Source organism: Thamnophis elegans, chromosome Z (genome assembly GCF_009769535.1).
Source record: "Thamnophis elegans isolate rThaEle1 chromosome Z, rThaEle1.pri, whole genome shotgun sequence".
Lineage (NCBI taxonomy): Eukaryota > Metazoa > Chordata > Lepidosauria > Squamata > Colubridae > Thamnophis > Thamnophis elegans.
The window spans coordinates 144428075-144455048 of record NC_045558.1 but is presented as its reverse complement, the minus strand read 5'-3'; the positions used below and the strand labels follow the sequence as shown (position 1 = coordinate 144455048).

At 65.4% G+C, this 26974-nt stretch overlaps 2 protein-coding genes across 11 annotated transcripts; one reads left to right on the top strand and one right to left on the bottom strand.

Annotated features, from left to right (window-relative positions):
• The first annotated feature begins 1454 nt into the window (after positions 1–1454).
• On the top strand, positions 1455–7505 carry GP1BA (glycoprotein Ib platelet subunit alpha). The gene is made up of 2 exons (XM_032234933.1): positions 1455–1709; positions 4031–7505. The coding sequence occupies exon 2, from the start codon at positions 4031–4033 to the stop codon at positions 6017–6019; it is 1989 nt and encodes a 662-aa protein (XP_032090824.1). The 5' UTR covers positions 1455–1709; the 3' UTR covers positions 6020–7505.
• Positions 7506–7631: 126 nt separating this feature from the next.
• Positions 7632–26666, bottom strand: LOC116521094 (misshapen-like kinase 1). Of its 10 annotated transcripts, none has more exons than XM_032235736.1 (34): positions 26474–26666; positions 21203–21268; positions 19134–19190; positions 18877–19002; positions 18672–18782; positions 18482–18572; positions 17998–18128; positions 17392–17446; positions 17218–17296; positions 16759–16934; positions 16593–16662; positions 16269–16476; positions 16032–16148; positions 15818–15904; positions 15516–15737; positions 15261–15446; positions 14693–14953; positions 14344–14438; positions 13942–14076; positions 13665–13777; positions 13377–13465; positions 13025–13048; positions 12484–12665; positions 12262–12376; positions 11810–11953; positions 11488–11599; positions 11033–11191; positions 10797–10940; positions 10531–10665; positions 10270–10370; positions 10022–10171; positions 9772–9931; positions 8946–9085; positions 7632–8838 (listed from the first exon to the last, which is right to left on the bottom strand). In XM_032235736.1, the coding sequence occupies exons 1-34, from the start codon at positions 26528–26530 to the stop codon at positions 8755–8757; spliced, it is 4182 nt and encodes a 1393-aa protein (XP_032091627.1). In that variant the 5' UTR covers positions 26531–26666; the 3' UTR covers positions 7632–8754. The 10 variants fall into 10 exon arrangements, with proteins under 10 accessions (XP_032091627.1, XP_032091628.1, XP_032091629.1 ...); XM_032235737.1 differs by having other exon boundaries at positions 15261–15434; XM_032235738.1 differs by lacking the exon at positions 13025–13048.
• Between the last annotated feature and the right edge of the window lie 308 nt (positions 26667–26974).

Sequence of the window (26974 nt, the reverse complement as noted above, 5' to 3'; positions counted from 1 at the left end):
ACCACCGTTGACATTTTTTTTAGTTCTGCACATGCGCAGAACAATTTCCATGGAACTCCACGTGCATGCAAAGTGCGCCCGTGAGCGAACCAGCAGTAACCCCGGCTATAAACCACCCCTGAGTGGGGGGTGGGGGGTGGGGGAGCCACTGGGGGGGAGGGGCTTGGCTTCGTGACCGGCTATGCATATGGATGAAGCCAGCCCTGTCCAGGGGCCAGGATGGAGCTAGGAGAGAAAGGTCACCTGTGCCAAAGAAGGGGAGCAACTTCTCACCAGGCCCACTGAATTGTAATTGTAATTTAATAAATTTATATGCCGCCCAATCCCGTAGGACTCCGGGTTGCTTACAAATACAAGAGTAAAATAAAATATAGGGAAAACGAAAACAGATTAAAAAGCAACACACCATACACTCAAACCTAGATGGGACTGGACCTCATTCATGGGTCAATAGCCCCAGGCCTGCCGGAACAGCCAGGTTTTAGTGGCTTTTCGGAAGGCCGAGAGAGTGGGAAGGGTCCAGATCTCTGCGGGTAGATTGTTCCACAGGGCCGGAGCAGCTACAGAGAAGGTCCTCCCCCGAGGGGTCGGCAACCAGCATTGTCCAATCAACAGCACCCGGAGGAGGCCCAGCCTGTGAGATCTTATCGGCCGTTGGGAGGTATGTAGCAGGAGGCGGTCTCGCAGATATCCAGGTCCTAGGCCATGTAGGGCTTTAAAGGTGATAACCAGCACCTTGAAGCACGTCCAGAGACCGATAGGAAGCCAGTGCAGCTCGCGGAGGATAGGTGTAACATGGGTGTATCTAGGTACACCCGATATCGCTCGTGCGGTTGCATTCTGGACCAACTGTAGTCTCCAAACACTCTTCAGGGGCAGCACCATGTAGAGTGCATTGCAGTAGTCAAGCCTTGAGGTGACGAGGACATGAGTGACCATTTGAAGTGCCTCCCGGCCCAAGTAGGGCCGCAACTGGTGCACCAGGCGAACCTGGGCAAAAGCCCCCCTGGTCACAGCCGACAGATGGTGTTCTAATGTCAGCTGCGAGTCCAGGAGGACACCCAAGTTGCGGACCCTCTCTGAGGGGTGTAACATTACACCCCCCCAGGCTAAGGGATGGAATATCTGGACTATCCTTGGGAGGCAACGTCAATAGCCACTCGGTCTTGTCGGGATTGAGTGAGGCCACTGAGGCCATCAGGGGCTGGGGCTGATCCAGAGAGATCCCTTCTGCCCGGCCCGACCCTTTGCCGGACACCCTGAGCCCCTGCTTGGCGGTGGTCTTGTTGCAAGGCCTTCCCACGCTGTGCTGGGGGGCAGAGATGAAGGGAAGGAAGTACTGGAAGGGCTGCAACTAGGAAGGCAGATAAAGCCCCATCCTTCCCCCACCGCAGCTGGCCTTATCGGGCTCCTGTGGGGAGAGCAGGACGTGGCGCTCACACCACCACAGTGACGAAGCAGGGAGAGGCTCCCCCATCCTTGCTGAGCCCCTCTGCCAGCCGAGCCGCCCCACTTGGCTGCCCCTTCAAGGGACCCTCAGTGGGAGAGGCTCATTTGCAGACAGCGCCAGCATCGCAGCACAGCTGAACTGCCGCTTGGAGCCGCAGTGCCAGCAAGTCGGCCCATCGAGGGAAAGTCGGATCCGGCCTGAAGGGAGGAGGAGGAGGAGGAGGAGGAGGGCAGCAAACGGAGAACACCTGCCCTGCGAGGTAGGCTGCCTAGAAGAGCGGCAGGCAGTGGGGCAGCTTCATGGAGGCAGAGATCAGCCACAGAAAGGACGAAAGGAGGGTTGAACCACAAACCCAGAAAAAGCCCCCCTGGTGGGTGCCTCAGGCTGGGTGCAGAGCAGGCTGGAAAGCTTTGGCCAGGGGCGGGGGGTGGGGGTGGGGAACTGTGGCCAGGCGGCAGCTTTGCAGCTTTGTGCAACTGTCCAGGCTGCTGCTCGGAGATTCCCCTGAGGCGGGCAGGAGGGAAAATCTTTTTTGCCAGGGCAAAGGGCAGGACAGGCCTCCAGCCACCCTTGCTTAAAACCAGGGAGGCTCTGGCTACACAGCCCTCCCGCCGGGCATCTCCATCTTCCGGGCAGAGGAGCCCTTGCCCGCTGGCCTTGGCACCGTTTTCCCTTGGCCCAAAAGCATCTTGCTTAAGCAAATAGTTTTAAGTGTCTCTGGAAACACTTAAAACACCCAGATTGTGGTTGTCCCAAAGGTGCTTTTTTCCCCCCAAGAGGCCATTGAACTTCCTGGTTTTTCTTTGAAGACGTTTCTCTTCTCATCCAAAAAGCTTCTTCAGCTCTGACTGGACGGTGGGGAAGGGAAGAGAGCTGGCCCTTTGCATCCTTTGAGAGGGTCGTTGAGGCCACCTGGAGGTTCCCCTGTGTCCTCAGGGACACCTGCGTGGTGCCAAGGGGTGTGGAGCCTCCTTGGAACTGCTGAAAGGCTCCTGCGTTGTAGACTGGAGGTCGGGCGTGGTCAAGCAGAGGTCCAGCGTGGCACATGTGTCCTCTGGCACCTAAAGCGCTTTCTTGTAGCAGTTTCAGCTACTTTGTGTGGTTCAGATGCAGACCCCAGCCTCATTTTGCAATGTGAGCTCCATCCTGTTTGGGAGCCCCCAGAGAGCAGAAGCCAGAAGCCCTTCTGCAATTAGCCTGGGCAATTCTGCCTTCTAATCGCTGTGCCACGACAGCTCTGGGGTGTCGGATGTCAGGCTCCGGGTTCAAACGCTCTACAGACACTGGAGCTTTGCTCCACCTTCGGGACCTTTGCACATCACTTGCAGAAAAGGATGCATGCAACCCACCAGGGGGTTATAATTCTCTACCAGCATCTCTCACCCTCGGCTGCTTGAAGCTGGGTGGGCTTCAACTCTGAGCTGTGCCGGCAGGGGAATTGTGGGAGTTGAAGTCCACCCAGCCTCAAACTGCCGAGGTTGAGAGAGACGCTGTCATCTATAACACTTGACAGACATTGAATGCAGGCATTCGTAATTATGGACCTAATTAGTTATTCAGCAACTGTTTTGATATCACGGAGGCCCTGGGCCTATTTTTAGACTTTGCTTTGCTGCATTTCCTGCGTTAAAAGCCACAAAGCATATTTGGGAGGTGTGGAATCAAAGCTGCGGAGGTCCGTGAAGTGAGGGTGTTGTCCATGAATTCCTGGCTGAACCCCGAGGCCGAGGCCTGGCCTGAATCCCTTGGATTGGTGCCACCCATAGAATCTGCTTCGGTAGCCCCCAAATCGCTCTGCAGTCTTTGTTAAGATGGTCAGGAGAAGGTGGATCCTGAAGAAAGTCCATCTCCGTGGCCAATAGAGGTCTCCGTCCCTTGTGGTTGAGGTGTTCAGCATGGAGAGCAGCAAGAAGGCCAGGGTCCCCCTCAGAGGGTCAGCAAGAAAGAGGGGGCCTCAGTGGGGGATGAGGAAGGGAAAGGCTGCCCCAAATGTGGAGATCCCCCCCACAACAGGGCAGGAAATGCTGCCTGTTTTTTTGCTGCTTGTTCTACACAAAGTCTTCAGAATGACGGTAGGAGAGTTGTGGTCTTCCTGGGCATCCCCCCCCCATTGCCTGTAAGGCCAGCTGCCCCCAGGCCTTTGCAACGAGGGAGGAGTTGATGGCTCAGAGGAAGCGCCAGGGCTCAGCAACTCCCTGGGAGTTGCCCCTCCCTCCCGAGGGCTTGCAGGGATCACCAAATTTCCTGGCACCAGGGACAGGCTGACTATGGGGGACGGTTTTGTGCATAGCCCAGATCCCACACGGGTGCAGATGAACCCTCGCTAACAGGATCAGGACCAGTACTGGTCCACAGCCTGGGGAATGGGGACTGCGGCTGCGAAGGATCTTCCCAGGATGTGGGGAGTCATTCTGCCGGGCTCTTCTCCTCGTGGGCCCCTCCAAGCGGAGGTCAGAGGGATGCAGGGGAAAGCTTCTAGGTCAACCACTGCAGCCGGTCAGCACAATTCCCAGCGTGTCCATGTAGCCGTGGCTCGCATGCTTATCCTACCCCCCCCCCCTTGTGGCCTCTTTCCCACAGATGCTGCAGGGTCTGCTGCCGCCCCTCCTCCTGGCTGCCTGGGTGGCAGCCGCGCCTCTCCCCGAGCAGTGCACCTCCGAGATGAACAACATCGAGGACCTGCTGCAGGTGAGCTGTGTGGAAAAGGGGCTGACCAACATCCCCGGCGGGCTGCCGGAGGACACAGGCATCCTGCTCCTCGCCTCCAACCAGCTGGCCAAGGTTGCCCTGGCCTCCTTCCAGCACCTGCCTCTGCTGTGGAAGCTGGACCTCTCCAACAACAGCCTGAAAGTCCTAGAGACCGGCGCCACCCTGCCCAAACTCGAGAAGCTGCTTCTGTCCCATAACAGCCTGGAGAGCCTGCCCGCTTTCCTGGGGCTGCCCAACCTGAAATGCTTGGCATTGGGGCACAACCGGCTCTCCCAGCTGCCTGAGGGGGCCTTCCGTGGCCTGGGGCAGCTGCAGGACCTGGAATTGCAGGGCAACCAGCTGCAGAGCCTGCCTGTCGGAGTCTTCCACGGCCTGCAGGTGTTGGGGGATCTGGACCTGTCGGACAACCGCCTGGAAGCCCTGCCCCCGCAGCTGCTGGACAAGCTGGAGAAGCTGGCGATTCTGGGGTTGGAGAGGAACCGGCTGGAGCGTGTGCCACAGAACTTCTTCCCGGACAACGAGTATGCCTACGTCCACCTGGTGGAGAACCCCTGGCTGTGCGACTGCCGGCTGGACTACCTGCGCGAGTGGATCAAGGATAACGAGCTCTTCGTGTACACTCGCATGAACGTGCAGGAGGAGGGCATGGACAAGGAGGTGATGGAGAACGAGCCCGAGAAAGTCCTCTGCCACGGACCCCCCCAGGTGAAGGGCCAGGCCGTCATGAATTTCACAACCGTCTGCAGGAAACTCGGAGACGAGGACCCGGAGGTGGAAGTCGAGGGAGGCCCTGCGGAGGATAGCTGGAGTCCCTCTCTGACCCCTCCCCCTTCGACGCCCACTGCCTCCAGGCGCTCCTCGCCCAGCCCAAGCACAGCCGTCAGCCCAAGTGGGGCCGCTCTCACAACCACAAGCGGCACTTCAGCGCTTAGTTCTATGACAACACACTGCCCTACCACCAGCAGCCCTGGTCCCACCACTGCTCTCCGTCCCCTCACCACAACCGCAGCCTTTGCCGCTTTCGGCCTTTCCACCAGTGCTGCCACTGCAGGGAAGTCAAGGGCAACTTCTAATGGCCCCATGATGACCCCAGGACCCTCAACCGCCCACACCCCAACCTCTGGTGTCCCTACCACAATGGCAACCTCCTCCAACCCGCTTGCTCTCAGCCCCACTGCCTCAATGCTCACCACCCCGCTTCCCTCGAGTGCCCCTCCACCAACAACCACAGCAGCCGGGCATCCTCCGAGCACTGCAGCCCTGGTCCCTCCCACCCCCACCCCCACCCATGTCCAAAGCTCAGCCAGGATTTCTGCTCCCCTTTCCACCCGCGGGTTTTCTGCCCCCAAGGCCTCTGCCCACTGTCTCTGCCCCATCCTGCCTGTCAGGGTTCTCGGAGTGGCTGCTCATCAGGGGTCCAAGGCAGAGTGGCTGGCTGGCTCCTGCTGCCTACTGCGCCTGGTGCTCTACCTTGCCTGCTTGGCGTTGGTGGCCCTGCCGACCCTGGCCCTGCTCTGCTGGCTGGGCTGGCTCTCTCTCGGTTGGGACCGCCCGGCTGTGCGAGGAGCTCCAGGGTCCTATCTGGCCCGGACCCAGCAGTGGCAGGAAGCCTCCCCCAAAGGATGGCAGCTGAAGTTGGCCGAAGCCCCCCCACGTCGCACCTCCGGGCCTCGGATCTACCGCGTCTGCAAGACGTTCCAGGTGGGCCCTTCCCGCCACGTCACCTGGCTGCTGGTCAGCCTGCCTGGCTCTGCCGGAAAATGGGCCCGGATGCAGGCCAGGCTGTCCTCCTACAGCTTGGACAGAGGGAAGGACACGCTGGGGGCCGTGAGGGTGAAATACGCCGCGGCCTCTTTGTAAGGGCCCTTCGACCCAGAAGGTCAGAAGCCCCGGTGCCCCTTAAAGGGGGCAGCTTGACCAGGCTGCTTGCACCCCATGGGGATTCCATCCAACAAGGGGAGGTAGGGGCTTCCTCTTCCTGGTGATGGATCCAGTCAGCTGCCCTGAGTGACGGTTCTGCCCCCACCAAGGTCCCAGACCTCCCAGTGGTTAGGAGGAGGACTGTGTTTTTCTGCCCTCTTGCTTTGGGCAACCCCAGAGGGGTCATCGTTGCCAGTGCACACACCAGGGAGGAGGTGGGGGTGCACAGGGGTCCCTCTGGAGCTGGGGACTCTGCCGGCCTCATCCTTAGAAGCCCTTTGGCCTCTGCAGACATTCAGGGGCTGCTGAGGAGTTGGGGAGGGTCCATTTTTCCAGCCTCTCCCTGAAGGCCTGGTCAGGGGGGTGGGGGCAAAGTCCCTGCCCCAACTCTGGCAAGGCCACAGTGGTTGTGAGATCCGGTGATTGGGGAAGACCCTGTACCCTGGCTGGGACTAGGCCCCTCCCCAGACCCCCTCCCAGCTGATGGCTCAGAAGCATCCAAAACCTTCGCTGCCCCTAGCAACCCAAGAGGTTCCCCCCCAGAGAAAAGGGGGTCCAGAGCCTGGTGTGTGTGTGTGTGTGTGTGTGTGTGGTGTTTTTGCAACATTCCCTTGTCTTCTCCCAATGCCCTGGGGTGAAGCTGCCCTGCTATGGCTGCCCACAAGACCCACATCCTTTTCCCGTGGCCTCCCTTCCCCACGCCACCTGACCCCCTCCCTGCTGCCTCGCCCTGAGAGGCCTGGGCAGGAGACCCCAAAGACGCGGGCACCAACCCCACCTAGAAGTGGAGTCATCAACTTTGCTGCCACCAGAGGGCGCTAGCCATCAGCCAAGCACCTCCAAGGAGGGAAACCCCTAAACCAACAGGCCTTTAGGGGGCTCCTATTGTTTGGGGGGGCGGATTCTTGCATGGGGTGCACAGGAGCCTTCCAAAGGAGCTCAGTGGATACTTCCAGGCCTGCACACTGGGCCTCCTGGAACAGCCAGGGGCCTGTGGAAGCCCCCCCCCCCCTTCAGCCTGGGACCGAGTGCCATACAGGGGCCCAGGGCTCCCCCAAAGAAGTGGGGGTGGGGAGCAGGATGCCACCCCCTTTGGGCAGCACAAGGGCACAGCTGGGCAAGGGTGCGGGCAGGAGGGCCTGGGTAGGGAGGGGAGGGGGCAACGGGCAGGGGTCTGTTCCTCAGCATCCAGTTGGAATAAAAGCAGTTTGCCTCGCAAGACCTGCCTGCCCCCATCGGCCTCTTCTTCCCCCGTCGGTCTCTGGGGAGAAAGGGCAGTGCCCCCCCCCCTCCCAGGCCAAAGATGGCTGCCGCTCCAGTCAAGGGCCGAGAGTCTTGGGTCAGCTGCCATTTGGACGATTGAAAGGAGCCCCCCCCCCATCATGATCCTGCTCTCAGCCTGCTGTCCTCACAGGGCCTGCAGACACCCCCGCCCCCCCTCCAGGGCTGCTCCCCCCTCCTCCTCTCTCAAGGCCTGTGCAGCCGCCTCCCCCCCTCCCAAGACCCCTCCCCACCATCCCCCGCAGCAGAGAAAGAGCCGGAGCACCAGAGGGAGGATTTTGGTTCTTTATCAAGAGATGAAATGCCAAGGCCACCACTGATCCCTGGGGGGGGGGGGGGAGAGAGGTTGGGGGGGGGTTCCCTTTTCCACAGAGAAGGTGGGGACGGGGGTTATATACAAATGCAAGCAAACTGCACAAGAGAATCAAGTGGCAAGCGGGGGCCCCCCAGGGAAGCCCCCGTGGAAGCCCCCCAAGCCTAGCCAGGATGGAGGGGGGGCGGTGGGAGGGGGGACCAAAGCAGACAGGGCCTCTGCCTGGGGAAGGGGAAAGACGCCCCCTCCCCACTCCAGGAGACAGCAGAGGGCTCTAGGGGGGAGGGGGAGGGAAAGGGGGCCCAGGCCTCTGAGGTGCCCCCTGCCCAACCTGAGGAGCTGGGCCATTAAAGTGCTTCATTAGTTAATTACTTAAGTCGCCATTACAAAAGAATAATTAAAGCAAAATATACACAGCTCCCCTCTTGGTCTTTGGGAGAGAAAATTCCAGATATACATCCAGGTGGAGCCCAAACCTGGGGGCTGGCGGGGGGGGGGGGGGAGAGGGGGGACCTCCCCAGAGAGCAGCCAGTCTCCCCTCTCAAGGGCTCCAGAGCGAAAAGGGGGGAGGGGGTGGGGGACCAGGATGCCCAGATCACAACGGGGGTGGGGGGGGGAGAAAATTGCCAGAAGTTTGAGTGTATGTGTGTTTGTGTGTGTGTGAGAGTGTAAGGGGGGGGGGTCTTGTTTCATCATTCACCCCCCTCCCTGCAGTTGGGATGAGGGCAGTTCTTCCTCCAGTTCTGTGTGTGTGGGGGGGGGGAAGTCCTGGGGTCAGAGGGGAGGGGCTCCGACTGAGAGCCCTCCCCCACCCGCCGGCCTTCCCCACACGCGGCTGCAACGGAATGTGTGGGGGCCCTTGGGGGGAGGAGGGGAAGGGGGGGCAGAGGAGGAAACCGGCCTGGTGGTTGAAAGAGGCATTGTGGGTTGGGTGGGGGTCTCTGTAGCCCCTTCTGAGAGGCTCTGCTTTGCCCCGGAGGCTCCCAGAAGCCTCCCCCTCCCCTGAAGGAGACTCTCCTCTTGGCCTCTGGAGCCGGGGGGGGGAGGGGGGGTCCCTCCGGCCGGAGCTGGACGGGCGGCTTCACCAGTTCATGATGCAGTTGCGGTTGAGGGTCATGAAGTAGACTTGGCTGCTACCCCCCGAGCGCACGGAGGCAAAGAACACCTGCCGAGGGAAACAGCTGCTGGGAGGGGGGCCGGGGGGAGGAGCCGGGCCCCTTCCCCACCCTCATTCGGGGGTCCCGGCCAGGCTCCGCCTCCCAAGGGGCCCACCTTGTCGTTCCGCTCGCAGAGGAACTTCAGCCGCTGGGCCCTCTTGTGCATGAAGACGCCGTCCAGGTGGCCGGTCTCCACCGAGCGGATCTCAATGGCCTTCTCGCCCCAGCCCATGATCTGGTTGGAGCAGATGTACGCTGGGGGGGAAAGGATCCGGGGTGGGTGGGGCTCCGGCAGCTGTCCCCAGGCCCCGGCCTCCCCCAGGGAAGGAAGAGTGGGGTGGGGGTGGAGGGAAGAGCCTTTGGCAGGGAGGGGGCAGTCCTGACCGAGGGGGGGAGGGCTTCCTCCCAAGGCAAAAGCATCCAGATTAGCAGGAAAGGAGCTGCTTCGGGGGGGGGGGGGAGCAATGGCCTTAGGCCAGCAGCCCCCAAAGAGGCAGCAGGAAATGGAATCCGTCTTTCCAGAAAGTCCCACCCTGTGGCCAGGGAGAGATTCAGCGGAGTGGGGCAATCTATGGGGCTGCATTTGGGGGAAACCCGGAGGAAGGACTCTGCCATGAGATGATGGGGCAGAGGGAGATAAGCGGCTGCTGCCTGGGGGCAAGAGGGTCAGAAAGGGGAGGGGTAGGGCAGGGAGGGGCAGAACGAGGGCCAAGCACCCCGCTTGTGCCCCTGCCCCCGTGGGGCTGCTCTCCAGGTGACTCAGCTCCGAGGACCACGACCGCAGAGCCAATGGCCGTAAAGCGAGGCCTTCAACAAAAACCCCCGAGTGGAGGTTGCCTGGCAGGCCCTCCGGTCTGAGGGTGTCCAGAGCGTTCGTGCTGGGCTTTTCCACAGCCCCCCCTGACCCAGGCAGCCCCCCAACACCCCCCCCCCGAGCTCACCGACAGAGGTGGGCATCTCCCCCCATTGCAGGACCACGTCCTTGATGATGCGTCCGAAGGTGTTGACGTAGACGCCCTCGTCCTCGTAGCACAGCAGCATCTCCATCCCCTCCGTGTTGGGCAGGAAGACGATGGCGTGGGGGGTGATCTGGCACTGGATCTGGGGGCCCAGAAGGAGCCACCGTCATCCCTGCCTGGCCCCGGGGGACGAGGCGGTAAGGAGGGGGCGGTGGGGAACGGAGTCACTCACGTGGACCGGGATGTAGATGTCGTAGTTGTTCCCGGAGTCCACGTCGATGGCGTGGAAGCCGGCACAGGAGCCGTAGATGACCTTCAGCCGCTGGCCCTCCTCCACCGTCAGCTCCACCAGCAGCGGCCGATGCGGCAGGTCGGCAAAGGACTGCAGGGGGGGGGATTTTGAGGGAAATCACTCACCAGAGCTGCACCGGGGGAGGGGGGCACCCCCTTTCCCCGGCCCCTCCACCCACCGGCCGGTACCTTGAAGGCCATGAACTTGTGGTAGGGCTTGGGGGCCCAGGCGTAGACCTCCACCGAGCTCTTCAGTGCAATGACCAGGAACTTGATCCGCTCGTACTTCACTGCGGGTGACAGGGAGCCCCGTCAGGGCCGGACCCTCAGAGCCCCCCCCCCCCCCAAGTGGAGTAGAGGGCCCCTCCCTGCCCTTCCCCGGCAGTTCCCTGATGCTCTTCCCTGTGAGCCCCCAAGGGAGCGTCCTTCCGCAGCCGGGCCCTCGCTCACCCACGCGGTAGTGGATGCAGCCCTCCATGTCCCCCACGGTGGTCCAGCCCTGCTTCTTCTCCACTTCGGGGTCATTGTGCAAAATCTTGTTGCGCAGCCAGGAGAGGTAATAGACGCGCAGCTTGTTCCTCTTTCCTAGAGAGGCAGGGAAGGGGCAGCGGGGGGGTCATTGCCAGGCAGGGAAGGGGGAAGCGGAGGACCCAAAGGGAGCGGGGGGGGGGCCTCTTGGGAGGGGATCCCCCCTCTTGCCCCTGCCGGCCCCTGACCTGAGATGGTGGTCAGGAGGTTGAGGCCCTCCAGGACGTCCATCTGCTGGAAGCGCCGGCGGTTGATGAGGCTGTACACCTTGCCCTGCCCGCTGCGGTCCAGCAGCATCAGCCCGTTCTCGGTGCCCACCAGCAAGTTGACCCCTGTGGATCCCGCCGGGGCGGAGGGGAAGGAGACGGTGAGCATCCTGCCCCGGGAGCCCCCCTCCCCCCTCTCCACCGTCACCGGCTCTCACCCCAAAGGGCCGCACAGAGGATCTCCGAGTTGAAGCGCTTTTTGTACTTGCGGATCTCCGGCGTGTCGCTGTGGGGCCGTGTGTTGGTGGGGTTGACGTTGACCACAGAGCCCTTCCGGGCCTCCAGCTGCAACTGCTCCAGCCGCCCAGGGTCGAATGCTGCCAACGGAGGAGGCCAAGAGGCTCAGGGGCCGGAAACTTCACAGGCTGCTGCCCGAGGTCCTCGGCCGGGAGAGAACTCCAGCCGCACAGGAGGACAGGCATGGAACGGAAATGACCAGGGAGACCTACCAACCGGAGGGCACAGCCCCAGGCCCCCCATGGCCCTTCCATTTCGGCCCACCTGCAAATCTGGACAGAGTCCCTGGGCAGCCCAGCCTCCCGACCGTCAGCGCCAGGAGTGGCTCTGAAATCGTGGCCAAGCAGCTCCCGTCTCTTCCTCCCCCACTACTCACCAGTGATGGGGATGGTGTCTCCTCCCCCAGGGGAGCTTTGATAGATGCCCAGATCCACAAACATGGTGAAGGAGCTCTTGCCAGGCGCCTTGACGAGCCCCCGCGACTGGTACTGCAGGCAGGAGAGGGCAGGAGGGAGAGGGGGGCTCAGCCGGGGATGCTCCCAGAGGGCCGAGCAGCTCTCACCTGAAGTGGCCAGCATGATCCCAGTGCCAAGGGAGCGGCCAATGCCGAGGGCGCTGGGCAGAGCCCTGGAGAGGCGATAACCGTGGCTCTGTGCCAGGGCCCTCCTCCGGCCCCCTGGGGCTCCCTACCCACTCACGTCGGTGGCCACGTCCTTGGCGGGCGAGGAGGAGCCGTTGCTGCTTTTGGCTTCCGTGGGCGAGTGGCTGGGCTGGACCACGTCAGGCAGGTTGGTGTAGCCGTTGCTGTCACTGTGCAGGAGGCCACGTTCCTCCTCGGGGGTCTGGAGGGGGGAGAGAGGTGGCTCAAGGCAGGGCCGGGCCAAAGAGGAGGCTGCCCCCCTCTCCTTCTCCCCGGTTACACTGCAGCCCACCAGGCATGATTGGGAAGTTGATCAAAGGGCCAAACCGTTGGGGTCCTTGGGAGGGCCCGATTCCTCCCAAGGCTGTGAGAGTCGAGCGGGGAGCCTGAGGACACAACCCCCCTCCTGTGTTGCGCACTGAAGAGGGGCACGGCTGGCTCCCACCCTCCTGCCCAGTGAGCCCTGGGCACCTTCCCGGCAGGATGCAGGGGGCCGAGGAGGCTTCTCACCCGCTGCACCAGCATGGTGCCCTCGCCGTAGGAGCTCTCGGAGCCCCCGCTGCCGCCCGTCAAGTCCTCCACGTCGTGCACCACCATGGTGCTGACCGAGTCCGTGTCGCCATCCCTGCAGCCGGAGAAAGCCGCCCGGAGCATCAGGGGCCGGAGGAGACCGTCAGGCCCGGAGGACGCCGGAAGAGAGGCCGAGCACCCCCTGCGCCCCCAGCTCCTCACCTGGCCCCAGGGGTGCTCGCGCCAGGCTCCGAGCGCTCCCCCTCGCCTGCCTCCTCCTCTTCCTCCTCCTCCTCCTCTTCCTCGCTGGAGTCCGCCTCTTCGCTGGAGGAGGAGTAGTCCAGGGCCTTCTTGAGCGGCTTGGGGGCCGCCTCCTCCGGGCGCTCCTTCAGCAGGACGAAATTCTAGAGGGGGGAGGAGTGGACGGTCCGGACATTGATCAAGGGGCCAAACTGTTGTGGGTGTTGGGAGGGGCCAATTCCTCCCCCCACTCCCGGTTGCCAAGAACACGGCTGCGAGAGGAGCCCGAGGACACAACCACACTCCGGTATTGTGGACAGTTGGCTGCCCCCCCCCCCCCCGCCCAGCAACCCTGCGGACCTTCCCAGCAGGATCCAGGACTCAGCAGAGGGAGGGGCAGGCCAGGCTGGGAGGGAAGGAGGGGCACAGGGAGAAGAAAGTGGAAAGGGGGACAGAGATGGGGAGGGGGCCGCGAAGCTTTGCCAGGGGCAGGAGAGGCAGAGGGAGGGGAGGTGGCACTAACCTCACCAATTGCCCGCTTATAGCTCTGAGTCATGCAGAAGGAAAAAGAAAAAAGGGGGGGGAGGAATACATTAGGCTGCTCCTTGGACGCCCCCCCCCACCTTCCCCCCAGCCCAGCAACCAGGGGGGCTGCCTCCCTTTGCAGCCCCAGGGACAGGAAAGGAGGGGAGGGGCTTCCTCTCCTTCTCCCCACTCCACAAAGCCTCCTCCTGCCTTCCTCCCCCCAAATTCCTCTCTTGCTGATCCGCCCCAGCCCCCCTCCCTCCAGGGGCCCCTTCCCTGGCACGGCTGCTCCTTTGGGGCCCTTGTCCGCCCCCCACTCTGGCCCTCCAAGCTCCCCTCCTCCTACTCACTGCTGGCCGCCCCGGCCGCGAGCGATGGTCGTCCGCCTTGGCCTTCCTGCCTTGGGACAGGACGGGGGAGGCCTCCAGCTTCAGGGGAGCTGCGGGAGAGACCGGGGGGGGGGGCAGTTTGGGCATGAGCAGAGAGGCTGCCGCTCCCTTCGCCCTCCTCCCAGCTGGAGAGCGAGAAGGGGGGAGACGCTCAGGGCCAGGCCCGGAAGAATTGCCCATCGCTCCTGTGGGGTCCTGCAGTCCGTCCCCCCCGGACCCTCCTCCAAGACAGCCCGAGTCCGGCCTCACCTGCCACACGGTTGCGCTCCAGGGAGCCGGCCTGGGGCAGGTTGGCAGCCCCCGACTGCAGCAGGTTGTCCCCGCGCTCCCAGCCGGGGTCGCTCCGCCGGAGGTCGGGGTTGCTGGCGGGAAAGAGGGAGACGCTGTGCTCAGCCGGACCCCCCCCCTCCGCCCCAGCCTAGCAGAGGAAGCAGCAGCAGCAGCAGCGGCACTCGAGCCCCCCCCCAGACAGGAGAAAGACCAGCAAGCGAACCAGCAGCCCCGGCGGGAGCAGTGGGTCCATTACCTACTGGTGTTTGGCCCAGAGGGGCTCCGGCCGGCAGGTGGAGGGAGAGGAGGGGCCGGCAAAGGGCTCCCCCCCTGGGGCCCCCTCCCCAGCCGGCTCTGCATGTGGATGTGCCACGCAGACTTGCTACGGGGCCTGTGGGGGGGGGAGCACAAGGTGTCACAAGGGGATCCAGAGCCCCCCCTCTCCGTGGCCAGGGGGCCGGGAGGTGAGCAGGGGCTCCCGTCCCCTCCGGTCCCCCTACCCTTTCCCTTCCTCCCCAGCGGCTTCAGCCACAGGGCAATGCCGGCCTCCAAGCCCTCCAGCCCAGCCTGAGCTGCTCCCACAGCCTGTCCGGGGGAGGGGAAGGAAGGGCCCCCCCCCACTTCCCACAGTAGGCAGCTGTCAGGTAGGAGGACCCACCTGGCTCGGACGGCGTGCGCTGGCCGTGTGCTGCTGCTGCTGCTGACTCCGCTGGTGTTGAGGGCAGTTGCTATGGAGGACGTCCGCTGGGGCACCTGGGGGAAAGGGGAGGGGAGTGAGGGGGGGGGTTTCCCAGCTGAACACCATCATTTTACACCCCCCCCCCTTTGCCAAGGACCTGAGGGAAACTCTCAGAAAAGGGCTCTGCGTACGGAACCCCCCCCTGCCCGCCTGCCAGAAAGGGGGTCCAGAAGGGGGGAGGTGGGCTGGGTTTCTCCACCCCAGAGCCCTGCCTGGGCGCCCTGGGGCCATCCATCTCTCTCCCCCCCCCCGTTCCCCCACGGATTACCTGGGGAGGGGCACTGGGGTCCATTTTGACCCAAGGTCCTCGCTGATCAGTGGTGGGCCGGGACGGCTGTGGGGCAGGCCCCTCAGAGGTGGGGTCAGAGTTCTGCCGGATCATGCCCCCGCGAGGAGGGGGCGGGGCGGAGGAGGCGGAGTCATGGACAGGGAAGGCAGCCATGTTCTTGCTGGGCTGGTCCTGCAGCGACTGGGAGCGAGGGACGGGGGCAGCGTATGGTTTGAGCGGGACGCGGTGGGCCAGGTGGCTCTGTGGAGGGAGAGGCCGTGCGCGGGGGTCACGGAGGGGGGCCGGCGGGGCTGATGATGGCAGGATTGGGGGGAGGGGGGGGACGACACCCCAGCCCTGGGCTCAACCTCCCCCACTCTCGGGGCCGGGGCATGGGTCTCCCTGGGGCTCCACAGCCTCCTGCTCCGGCCACTGGCAGGGGGTGAAGGGGGAGAGGGCAGCCGATGGGAGAAGCAGCCGATGGGAAGAAGCAGCTGGGATGGCGGCGTGGGGGGGAGGAGGGAGGAGGAGGAGGAGGGAGCAGATGGCGGGGAGGGAGGGGGCCCACCTTGTGCTGCCCCTCCTGGGGCTCGACAGGGCGCTGCATGGGGGGCGTCTGGGAGGACGAGGCGAGGGCCCCCGACTCGGCACAGGGCTGGGGGCCGACGTCTTGCCCGGGGGCCCCCAGCTTGGTCTTGGCTGCCAGCGAAGGGGAGCTCTCCTTGCTCAGCCGCTCCTCCACCTGGGGGCGAGACTGAGCTGGCCCAGTGCCCCTCTGCGGCCCCCTCCTCTGCCCCCCCTCCCTCCCTGCCAAGGGGGGTACCTCCCGGGCCCAGGGGGGCTTCTCGGGGGCGGCCGCGCTGCTGCGGCTGTGGTGGTAGAGGGGCTTCGGCTGCTGGGGCTGCTGCTGCTGCTGCTGCTGGAGGGACTTGAGGTAGGCGTGCTCCTGCTGGAGCTGCCTCTGGAGCCGCTCCGACTGACGCTGCTCCTCCAGCTGCTTCCGCTTGTACTCCTGCAGGGACGACCAGGGGAGGCTCTGCCGGGACTGTGGGGGGCGGAGGGGGAGGGTAGCAGCCCCTGCCCAGCAGGCCGCCCCCCCCCCCCGGCCTCCCCCTCCGGCCTTACCAGCAGCAGGGCCTGTTCCTGCAGGAGCTGCTGCTGCAGGATCTCCAGCTGCCTCTGCTCCTCCTCCAGCTTGTGCCTGATGTACTCCTGGGGGGAGGGGAGCCGGTCAGGGAGGGGCACCAGCAGAGCAACCCCTCCCCCGGGGGGGGGGGGGGACTACCACCAACGTGCCTCAACAAGGGGGGGAAGAAGGCCCCACCTCCTCCCAGCCCACCTGCTCCCGCTCCGCCTGCCGCCGCTCCTCCTCTCGGCGCATCACTTGCAGGTCCTCCAGGCGCCGCTGGTGCTCCTTGCCCTGAAGCTTCCGCTGCTCTCGCTCTCGGCGCTGCTGCTGTGGACGGAGGGAGGGGGGGGGAGCGGGTGGGTAAGTGGGCGCAGGGGGCCTGGCGGGCTCTCGATCCCACCGGGGCCAACCATGAAACAGCGGGGGGGGGGGGAGCCTCTGGCGCACCTCTTCCACTCGCCGGCGCTCTTCCTTCTGCTCCTCGATGCGGCGCTGGCGCTGGTGCAGCAGGTGTTTGATATGGGCCTCGGAGTCGCGGTGCTGGGCGGCCAGTTGCTGCTGCAGCTTCAGAGCCTCCGAGTTGCTCTTGTTCTCCTGCTGCAGGCGGAGGAACTCCCTCCGCAGGGTGGACTCCCCGGGGACATTCATGATGGAGCTGGGGGGGGGGGAAGGTTGTAGAGTGGGGCTCATCTGGCTGCCCAGAGGCACGTCGGGGGCTCCTTCCCCAGGGAGGGTCAGAAAGAGCGGACCCCACCCCTCTGCCCTCCGTACCTCGGCTCTCCTTCCTCACCGCGCCCATCGTCCTCTTCCTCACTGCCGCTGTACTCGTACTCCGTCTCGTCTGCCGGAGGGAATAGCAAGAGGCGTCCCGGTGCAGGTCCAGATACCCCCCACCCCGCCTGCCTGTCCGGGAGCCAGACCCCCCCACCCCACTTACCCTTCTCCCCTCTCTTCTTGCGGGTGCGGTCGATGTGGTCCTTGAGCTGGATGCGGACCTGCCGCTCAGTGGGCTGGTCGCGGATGAAGGGGAACTTGAGCAGCTGCTCAGTGGGGGGGCGGTTGGGGTAGGCTTTGATCAGGCAGTTGTCAATGAAGTCGATGAACTTCTTGGACCTGCCCCAGAGCGGGAGGAACGGGCTGCGGTTATACACTGCTCCCCAGCCCCCACGCCCCGAGGGGCAAGGGAGGCCGGCACCCGTAAGCCCAACTCGGCCGTTCCCAGAGCTGGAAGGCTCTCCGTCCGGCATGGTGGTCACGGCCAGACCCTTGTGGCCTTCCCCTCCTTGCATCCTCCCCCACCCCCTTCGGAGGGAAGGAAACCGGGGGTTTCCATCTTGGACAAGACAAAGGATTCCCATCCCTCACTGCCTCCTCGCTGCCCACAGGGAAGACGTACCATTTCTTGGACTTCAGCTTGGGTGGAGGATTGCGCGGGATGAGGAAGAGAGCGCGCATGGGGTGCATGTCACACAGGGCTGCAAGAGGAGGAGAGGTGAGCAGAGCCAGGGTTGACGGGCCCCATCCCTCCCTGGAAAAGCAAGGGCCCCGATATGTTGACGCAGACACTCACGAGGAGCTCCTTCGGCCATCTCAATGGCCGTGATCCCCAGGGACCAGATGTCGCTCTGCAGAGAGGGAGGAGAGAGAGAGGGTGTCAGATCTACTCCAATTTGCTTCTGTATTTACGAGAGACCCTCGACTCCAGTTGTAGTGAAAAGTGTATTTTAAGCCAAGCGGATGACAGTAGAGCAAAACCAGAACTGAAGTTCACGCGCCAAACTTCCCTGGTTTCCCTGTAGAGCCCCTCTCCTCCTCCCTGGTCCTTTGTCCTCCAATTATACTTGAACCAATTGCTGAGGGGCTGGTTGGCTGATGCAAGCTTTGATCTCGAGGTGGTGTGTCTGGACTGTACAGTGAGTCTGCAGCCTCCCCCCGCCCCCCGACCAGCCAGATCCCTCCCTCCCCCCCCCCCGCCAGTTCATGGTAGACTGACAGTTGGCAAATGCTAAGCTCGTGTATGATGGCAGCTCTGCGAATGGTGTTGAACCCTGGTCCAGCCAGCCACGTCTCCCCCTTGCTCCAGATCCTTTGCGCTCGCCAGCTCCTCCCAAGTCCCCTGCCCCCCCCCAGGCCTCTCTGATACGAAAGCCGCCCCACTGGTTCCCTGGAGACCTACCCTGTAGTCGTAGGTGGCATCAGGGTTTTCATCGCAGGCGATCACTTCTGGTGCCATCCAGTAAGGGGTTCCGATGAACGTGTTCCGACGCCCCACCGTGCGGTCCAGCTGGGCACTCACCCCAAAGTCAACTACAGGAAGCCAGAGGTAACAAGAGCAGCTTCATCCCCGGTGCAGTTTCTGGGGTGAGGGGACCCCACCACAATTCAAAGGAACAACCTGCCAGGAGCCCCATCAGGCGAGACCCCAACCCCACAAGCTTTTCCTCCCAGGGGCCTCTGGGGAGGTTGCAGCCCCCCCCCCATGGTCCTGCAGTCCAGAAATCCACAAGAGCCCAGATAAGGAGAGAAGGGGGGGGGCATCTGGAGAGGAGATGATGCCCAATCCGGGGGCTTCAGCTCTGGCACTCGCTCTCCGTGGAAACGTGTTGGGGCCCTGCAGGTTTGGGGCTCTGGAACTGCTGGAGCCCCGGCAGCCCACCTACCCAGCTTCACTTCCGCGTTCTCCGTCAGCAGCACGTTCTGCCCCTTGATGTCCCGGTGGATGACCTTGTGCGCGTGGAGGTGAGCCAGTCCCTGGGGGGGGGGGGGAGAAGAGAGGCAGGAGATGAGGCCTTGTGCAGGGGGGGGTGCTTTGCCCCAGCCCCCCCCCCAGGCGCAGGAGCCCCTCCTCACCCGCAGGATCTCCCGGCAGATGTAGGCGATGCAGTCTTCCTTCAGGGCGTTCCCCTTGGTGTTCTTCACCAGGTCCGTCACGGAGCCGGCCCCGCAAAACTCCATCACCAGCTGGGGAGAAGCAGGCGGGGGAGGTCAGGGCTGCCGCCACAGCGCACTCGGTCGGCCCGCCGGCTGCTCTCGGGGGAACCCCCACCGGCCTCACCCAGAGCTGGTCGTCGTTCCCGGGGGGGCTCTTCTTAACGAAGGCCCCGTAGTAGGTGGCGATGTTGCGGTGGTGGGAGTATTTCTTGAGCATGTTGATCTCCTGCTTGATCTCCTCCTCTTCGTCCTTTCAGGCAGGCAGGCAAGGGGGAGGCCGGATCAGAAGAGCACAGAGCACCCTCCCACGTGGGCGTCCGGCCTCTTCCCTTGGCGCCCCCCCCCCGGCCCCGGGGAGAGGGAGGCCGAGCCAGCGCCTACCTCAGTGACGTCCATGACTTTGATGGCAGCCAACTGCCCGGTCTTGACATGGCGGCCCTGGCAGAGGAGGAGGAGGAGGAGAGGAGGGAGTCAGCCGGTGGCCCTCTGCCTCTTCAGCCCCCCCCCCACGCTCCCTCCGCTCTGGGGCGCCCCAGAAGCCCTGGGGAAAGTGTGGCCCCTCCTGGGCAGGGGCTCCTGCTGCTCCCTGCTCTGCTCTGCGGCCGCCTGGGTCCCCCCCAATTTCGGTGGTTGCTGCATCTGGCCCCCGGCCTGCATGGCCCCTGGCACTGGGGCCCAAACGCTGCTTCTGAGCCCCTTCCCCCCAAGGGCCCTCCCACCTGGCCCTCCCTCCCAGGTGTTTTACCCACCCCCACCCCACCCAAGAGCCCCCGGCAGGAACCCCCGTTTCTTGCTCTGCCTGCGAGAGCTGCTTGCCCCCCCCTCCCAGAGGATAAGCCGCTCTTGGCTCTGGCACCCCCCCCCCAAGAATCTAGAGGGAAGGGGGGGGCTCTCTTTGCAGGCACCTGCTGCATTGTGAGCTCTTTGGGCCAGCAGGGGGAGCCTCTCAGTCCTCCTGGCCCGGCTCTCCCACCTGGGCCACCCACCACCAAGGCAGCCTATGGCCCTCCTGGAGGGGGCTCTGCCTGGGGGGGGGGAGCTGCTTTCGGTGTGGAAGGGGTCGGCTGCACTGGCAGGGTGGGAGTCCAGAATATGCCTCTGGGTCCCTCTTGCTCTTAAGGCCCCCCCCCCCCCAATCTGGGCCACAGGGGGACTCCTGCTGGCACCCGGGGCCAAGCCCCCCCCCCTCCCCAGCCAAAGGAGGACTCGGGGCTGCCTCTCCCTCCAAAGCCTGGCTGGAGGGGTAGGCCGGACACCGCTTTTCTCTCCATTCTCGGGGGTGGGGAGGGGGCTTTCATCTGCACCCCCATTTACAGCCCCCCCCCCTCAGCTGCTACGGAGGAAGGGCAGCCAGTGCTGCAGAAAGGGGGAAACCCCTCCCCCCAGCTCCGCACTGCTGGGCAGCAGCCTGGCTCAGAACCCCCCCCCCCCAGTTGGTGCACTGTTGGAGGAGGGGGAGGAGAGCCACAGGGTGATTTTACAGGCCCCCCCCTGCCCTCAGCCGTGTGCTGGCATTGTCTTCTCTGCCATGCAGCCTGGCGTGGGCAGCTGTTGCTTGGCAACCGCCTTCCGCTTCCTTTCAAAGGGACCAGGGCTGAAAAGCCCCCCCCCCGTCGCCCGCCCGTTCACTGTGGAGAGCGCGATCTGGTACACCTCCCCCCTGCCCCCCTGGCACAGAAGGGGGGGGAAGGGAGGGCTGCGGCCCCTGGTGGGGGGGGGGTGTCAGAGCCCCTCTCAGGGGGCAACGGTCCCCTGGCCAATGGGGGGGGGCGACTTGCTCCTCTCACCCCCCTAAAAAGGGTGTGGAGAGAAACGAAGAGAGCATCTGGAGGGGCCTTGTGGATGCTTCTGACATGGGGGGGGCGAGGGGGGATCAGCAAAAAGAAAAGCAATCTCACCAGAGAGGAACCTCCCCCCCCCTCTGGCCCTGGACTGCTCCGTCAAGGCTAAACGGGGGGGGGGGGTCGGGGTCTGCTTGGTGGCTTCCCTGGAAAGTCTCTGGCTTGCTTCTCAAGGGGGGGCAGGCGGGGGAGGGAGGGGGGCAGCCCTTAGGCGGTGAGGCGTCTGCACTGCCCCCCTCCACCGCAGCCCCCCCCACCCTCGATTCTGTCCTGGGCTCATAGGGGAAGCTGGGGGGGGGGGGCAAGAGAGCAGGTCCTCCTGGCTGCTTCTGCCCCAGGGATGCTGGGAAGAGGCTCACAGCCCCCAAGACCCCCCATAGGGAGGCCTGCAAAGCCAGAAGCATAGGGTGGGACGCCCATTTCTCCTTCCTTGCCAGAACCCCCCCAGGGTCCCATGGGGAAGCCGTGGGCAGCCCCACCCCCAGGAGACCCTTTCAGGCGTGGGGGCTGGCCTGTGTGCCCCCCCGCGGTCACAAGGCTCCTGAAAGGCCCTCCCCCAGGGCAGCAATGGATTCTCCCAACCACAGCGCATGCTCCCCCATCACTCACCTTGTAGACTTGCCCATAGGTGCCATTGCCAACCACTTCCACCAGCTCAAATATACCGGCCGGATCCTGCGGAGGGAAGGAGGCGCCGGATGAGACCCTGGCAGCTGCCCGGAGGCCAAGGGCACCTCCTGCCCATCCAGGCCTCGGCCAACACGGGGGAAGAGGCCGCGGGTGCCCCATCTCTGAGCCCGCTGGGGTGGCCTGGGTCTGCCAAGGCTGCCCACTCAGGAAGTGCCCACAATAGAGAATGCCAGCGTGTGGCACCTGGGCGTGAGAGGTCCGTCTGTGTGCCTGGGGAGGCAAAACAGCTGCGAGCTCCCTACACAACCTCCCCCCCCCCTGCAGTCTTGTGCATCTTGTCCTAAGAGACCCCCCTGCACCTCCCCTCAGCTACCTGCAGAGGCCCTTCCGTGGGGGCACCTCCTGTCTCAGCCCCGTTCCTGAGCAACAGCAAGGAAGGGCAGTTGGGGGGGGGGCAGAGGTAAAGAAGAGGGCTGCCCCACAGCGGACACTGTCCTCGTCTCTGCCCCAAAACTAGTTCTGCCTAGGGCGCCTCCCCCCCTCCTGGTGCAGCCCAGGGACTCCATCTCCTGCCCCCGCCCTCCGGCTGACTCCAGCCTTTGTCCCAGGGCAGCCGGGGAGGGGCCGTGGGGGTCTGTCCCTCCAGGGCTTCCTGCGACCCCAACTGGCCTCCTGCTGCACCTTGGCCCCGTTTCCTCCAGGCTCTGCTTGCCCTGAGCCTCCCCAGCCCCCCCCAGGCCCCCCCCCGGCTGCCCCGCTTTCCTTCTGGGTCCCCTGCAGAGGGCGGAGCTCAGCCTCAAATCTAGGGTAACGGAGGGCCGGATCCCCCAGGACAGCTATGAATAGCTCCTCATTAGAAGGCAGGGGAGGGCCCAGGCGGCTCGACCCCAATCCAGGCTCCCTGGAAAGGTGAGGCTGGGCCTCTTGCCCAGGGCTGCCGGCCAGAATCGTCCAGAGGAGCCGGGAAGAGGAGGGAGGCCGCCTCAGCCGCCACTCAGGGAGGCTGCTGCTGCCCCATAGGCCCTAGGCTTCACGGCTGAGCACGGGGCCAAGGACTCCCCAGCCCATAACCGAACCCCCGAGAGAAGGGAGCCCACCACCCCTCCCCTGGCCTATGTTTGGCCTGGGGACCCTGAGGCTCGGCCCTCCCAGCTGCCCCCGTCCCAGTGCACCCCTGCCCCAGGACACAGGGAGAACAGGGGCTGGCCCATTGCCCCAAAGCCCCCCAAACTCCCAGCAGAGTTCCCTTGGCAGCGCCTCTGTCCTGGGGGGCAGCAAGACAATGCAGTGCAGCTGCTCCCTTTGATTCTTTGACAGGCAGCTGCCCTTGGGACACCAGCCCCCCTCCCCCCCCCCGGTATCCAGCACCCAAGGAGGAAGGGGCTTTCTGGCACCTTCAGGTCTCTATTGCCTGCCACCCCCAACCGCCCCCCCCCTCCGTGCCAAATCCAGGCCTCTCTTTGCAAAGTGCTCATAAGACCCCCATCCCCAATTCGCTGACCCCCCCTCCTCCTCAGCCGCCCCCCTGAAGGGAAGAAGCAAAGGGGGAAGGGAGGGAATGGGGGGGGGGTCAGTCCCTTGCAGCCCCCCTTCAAAGGTGGTGGTGGAGGGAGGGCTTCCTCAACCCTCTCGCGTGGGGGGAAGTGGGGAGGGTTTGGGGGTGGCTGTGAGTCAGCTGAGGGACGGAGGGGACCACCCCACGGCCTCCCTCCACCAGCCCAGCCCACTCCAGGCCCGGGTGGGGGGGGTGGGAGGATGGAAGCTGCTGGGGAGACTCAGAAAGGCCTCTTCTTTGCCCACAATCACCCCCCCCATCCCATCCCATCCCAGGGACTCAGCTGGGCCCCCATCCCCATGCACACAGGTCCTCCGCAGGAAGGAGAGGAAGGCCCAGCCGTCTCCCAAGCCAGTCCTGGGGGGGGGGGGGGGAACCACACTCCCTGGCAGCTGCCTCGGGCACCCTGGGAAGAGGAAGGCAACCTTTGCTCCCGAAAGCGGGCAAGGCCGGCTCCCCATCCACACCCAGTTCTGCAGATGGCCTGACGCCCGCTGTGCCAACCCTGGGCAGGCTCTTTCGGGCTGACCCCTCCTCTCTCCCAAGGACCGAGGGACTCTGCGTGGCCCCCGTCGGCCGGCTGTGCTGCCACTTCTCACTGGGGGGCACCCCCCAGGCCTCCTGCCTTTCCAGAGAGGCTGCAGATCGTGCCTGGTGGCGGGGGGGGGGGGGAGGAAGCCTGCCAGCCTCCGCCCCCACGGTGGCTGCCTTCATCTCCATGGCAGCCTTCTTGAAGGGGGGGGGCAGCTCTGGCTGAGCTCAGCACTGGGGCAGCCTTGCCTGTCTCTGCCCAGCCGGCAGCTTCCGCCTCCCATCACCGAGGCTTAAGGGGGCAAATGGAGCCCCCTCTGGCTGCCTCCGTTTCCCAATGGCCACTGGAGGGAGGGGAGACCGGCGGGAGGGGACGTCAACACAGCCCCCTGGCCTAAATAGCGGCCCCCTCACAGATGCCAGGCTTCCAACTCTCTGGCTGGGGGCCAGGCCCACCGCTGCCTGGCCTGCCAGCCACGCTGGGCTCGGGCGGCTTCACCCATCCCGGGTGGGTTGGGCAGGGGGGGCTCTGGGCTTCCTGCTGGAAGTGCCAATGGGCACCTGGGAGCCTGTCTTGCCTTCCCACCAGGGGTCAGAGGGGGGGAGGGAGGAACACCCTGGAAGGAAGGCCAGAGGAGGGGCCCAGCCTGCATCAGTTCCCCCCCCCCCAGGGAACAATTCCACAAGGCCAAAAAACCCCTTTTTAAGGCCCTGCAAAGGAAACCCTGAGAGCGAAGAGGCTCTGGAAGGTCTTCATTGCAGGAGGAGCTGCCCCAAGGCCAGGCAGGCAAGGAAGGGGGCTGAGGGGCTTTGGGGAGGGACGGGGGAGGGAGGCAGGAGGGGAAAGAAGGGGGGGGGAAGGAGGACTCCTTCTCCTTGTGGGACAAAGCCCCGAGCGATGGCATCGGTGGCAGCCTTGCCAAAGTGGGCTAAGCCAGGGGGAAGCAAGGGGCCTTCCAAAGCCCTTCCGCCTGACTAGGCCCCTCCTGTGGGATCCCCATTTAAGCCTTAGCTGGGTCAAGGAGTGCCTCCCCCTGCCAGTGTCCCTCCTCCCACCAGGTACTTATTCAACCCCCCCCCCAGGCAGGCCAGGAGAGGGAGGGGGGGCAGAGGGAGAGGCAGACAGAAAAGCCGGTCTGGGCAGGTCCACCCTGCACAGAGAAAGAGGCCCCACCCTCCCCATCTCCCTGGGGGTGGGGAGCCTCAGCTAGCTGAAAGGCCCCAGTCGCAGCAGCAGCAGCCAGGAGGGAGCCGGCCGGCCCACCTGCCGCAGCCCCCCCCCCCCCGGTCTGGCTCCCCTGCTGCCCACGGGGCCCCTTGGAGCTCCACTGGGCTCTCCCAAGGCCCACTACAGGACCGGAGCCCCCAGGTGGCCCAGCAGGGAGGCCGGTCCCCACGGCCAGACCACTGCAGGAGACTCACCTTTCCCCCCCCCACCCCACGGCTGCACGAGACGGGTGCTGGGACGCCCTTTGCCCGCTCTGGGCTTGGCGGTGGCCCTGCGGAGGGCAGCCCCCCCCCTCCCCGCCCGCCTGGCTCAGAGGGCGGCAGGGCCTGCCGGGGGGGGGGGGTCCAGGGGGGAGGCTGGCAGCGTGGGCAAGCGTGGAAGGGGAGATTGGGATTCAATGAAGGCCAACACGCTGCACTCAACAAGTTCTCCCTAGCAACAAGCGGGCAAGGTGGCAGGAGGGAGCCCAGCACCCAGAGCCTTCCCAGGCGGACGGAGAGGCCGGGCGACGGGAGCAGGCGGCAGCGCCTTCCCACAGACACCCCGGGGGGGGGGGAGAAGAGCAGCCTGCCCCCCCCCCAGCGCTGGAAAGATACAGCAGCTTCAGGCGTGGAAGAGCAGGTGCAGCGCCAACTCAGCCTCCCCCAAGTCTCCCTAATGGAGGGGAAATTTCCATCCGAGGCCACTTAATCAGGCCAGGAGCCCAAGGCCAGCGGAGGGGCCCTCTGGGGACACGGAAGAAGCAGAGCCCCAGCGGAGGGAGGGAGGGAGGGAGGGAGGCTCTGCTCAGCCCCTCCACAGCAGGATCCTGGCACAAACAGACGGGGCGGTGGGTGGGGAGGGGGCTGCCCTGGGCTACCAAGGGGGATCAGGAGGGAAGCAGAGGAAGGCTCCCCCAGAGGGAAGGGAGGCCCACTCCCACAAGGCAACCCCCCCCCACAAGATGATAGACTTCCTTTGAAGCCAAGCAGCCCCAAGCAGCCCTTGGCCTCCCCACCCTTTCAGATGAACAGAAGGCCCCTGCTCTAAAGGGGGGAGCAGTCCGACCCCGGACCCTCCCCCCAGAGGAGCCTGAAGGTCAGCCTGCAGAAAGAGCTTTGGGGGGGGGGTCCATCCCCGCCGCCTCTCCCTCCCTCCCTCCCTCCCAGGCAGGTGCTGCGGGGATGCGGGGGGGGGGGGGGAGAGCAGGCTCCAGAAGGGGAGGGCAGCCGGAGGGCCCCTCCCTCCCCGGGCCAACACGGGCCCCCTCGGCCAGCGGGGCTCAGGGCGCTCCCGGTCGGCCAAGCAAGCGCCAAGAGTCGCCCGGGGGCCCCGGGGCGCAGCTCCCGCGGCACCCCTGCCCGGCTCTCCCCTCTAGGGATGACGCGCCGGAGCTGGGCCGGCCCTCGGCTGCCCGCACCCGGCTCCCTCCCGCAGGGGCGGCCCGGCTCCTTCCTCCGAGGCTGCGCTCGGCCCCGACGGAGACCCCGCAGGAGCCCCCCGGGGGGAGCGCCGCCCCCTTCGGCCGGCAGGCGCAGCGGGAGGGGGCGGAGGGGCTGCCCGGGGGGGGGGGGCCTGGCGGGGGCTCCCCCTCCTCCCTCCCCCTCCTCCTCGGGGCCCCCACCGGGAGGGGCTTGGGGGAGGGGCCGGGGGGCAGCGGGGGGGGGGCTCCTGTGTGCCCCTCCCCCAGAGACCGGGCGCTGCTTCCTCGGGGGGGGGGGAGTTGAGGGGGGGGCGCAGAGTCTGAACCCCCCCAGGAAGAGCCCCCCCCCTCCAGGCCCCTCCGCAGCCCCCCCGCCCCCTCCAGCGAGCCCCCCCCCCCCGCGCAGGCAGAGGCGGCCCTCCCTCCCCAGCAGCGTCCGGGGGACTCCCGGAGAGGCTCCGCGGCCTGGCCGGGCGCTTCTGCCCGGGGTCGGCGGAGGGGAGGCGGCTGGCGGGGCGGGGGCGGCCCACTCACCCGGAGGGCGGAGAGGTCGATGTCGTCCAGGCTGCGGGCGGGGGCCGGGTCGGCCATGGCGACGGCGTCCTTCCCGCTCGGCTACGGGCCCATCGCGCTGCCCGTCCGGCCCAGAGACCCTCCGAGAGACCCGCCGCCCGCCTCGCTCCGACTCGGCGCCCTGAGGAGGGCCACCGCACTGCGCACGCGCGGAGCCTGGGAGGGCGGAGCTCGGTCCCCCCCCCCCCCCGGCGGCGCTCCGCCTTCCCTCCGAGGGAGGGGGGGGCACGGAGGAAGAGCGCGCGCAGGCGAGCATGCGTAGAATCGCCGGTCGTCCGGGAGCGGGGTGGCGGAAGGAGCGGCGGGTCCAGGGCACTTCCGGCGGAAGTCAGCCGGCTGGGTAGAGGCGCGGCGGTGGCTGCACGTGCCGGGCGTTCAGTCGAGGCGGAGGGTCGAAGGTCAGAGCCCTGCGGAGCCCCCTCCCCCCCCGTCAAAGCAGAGGCGGGACAAGGAGGCGGGGGC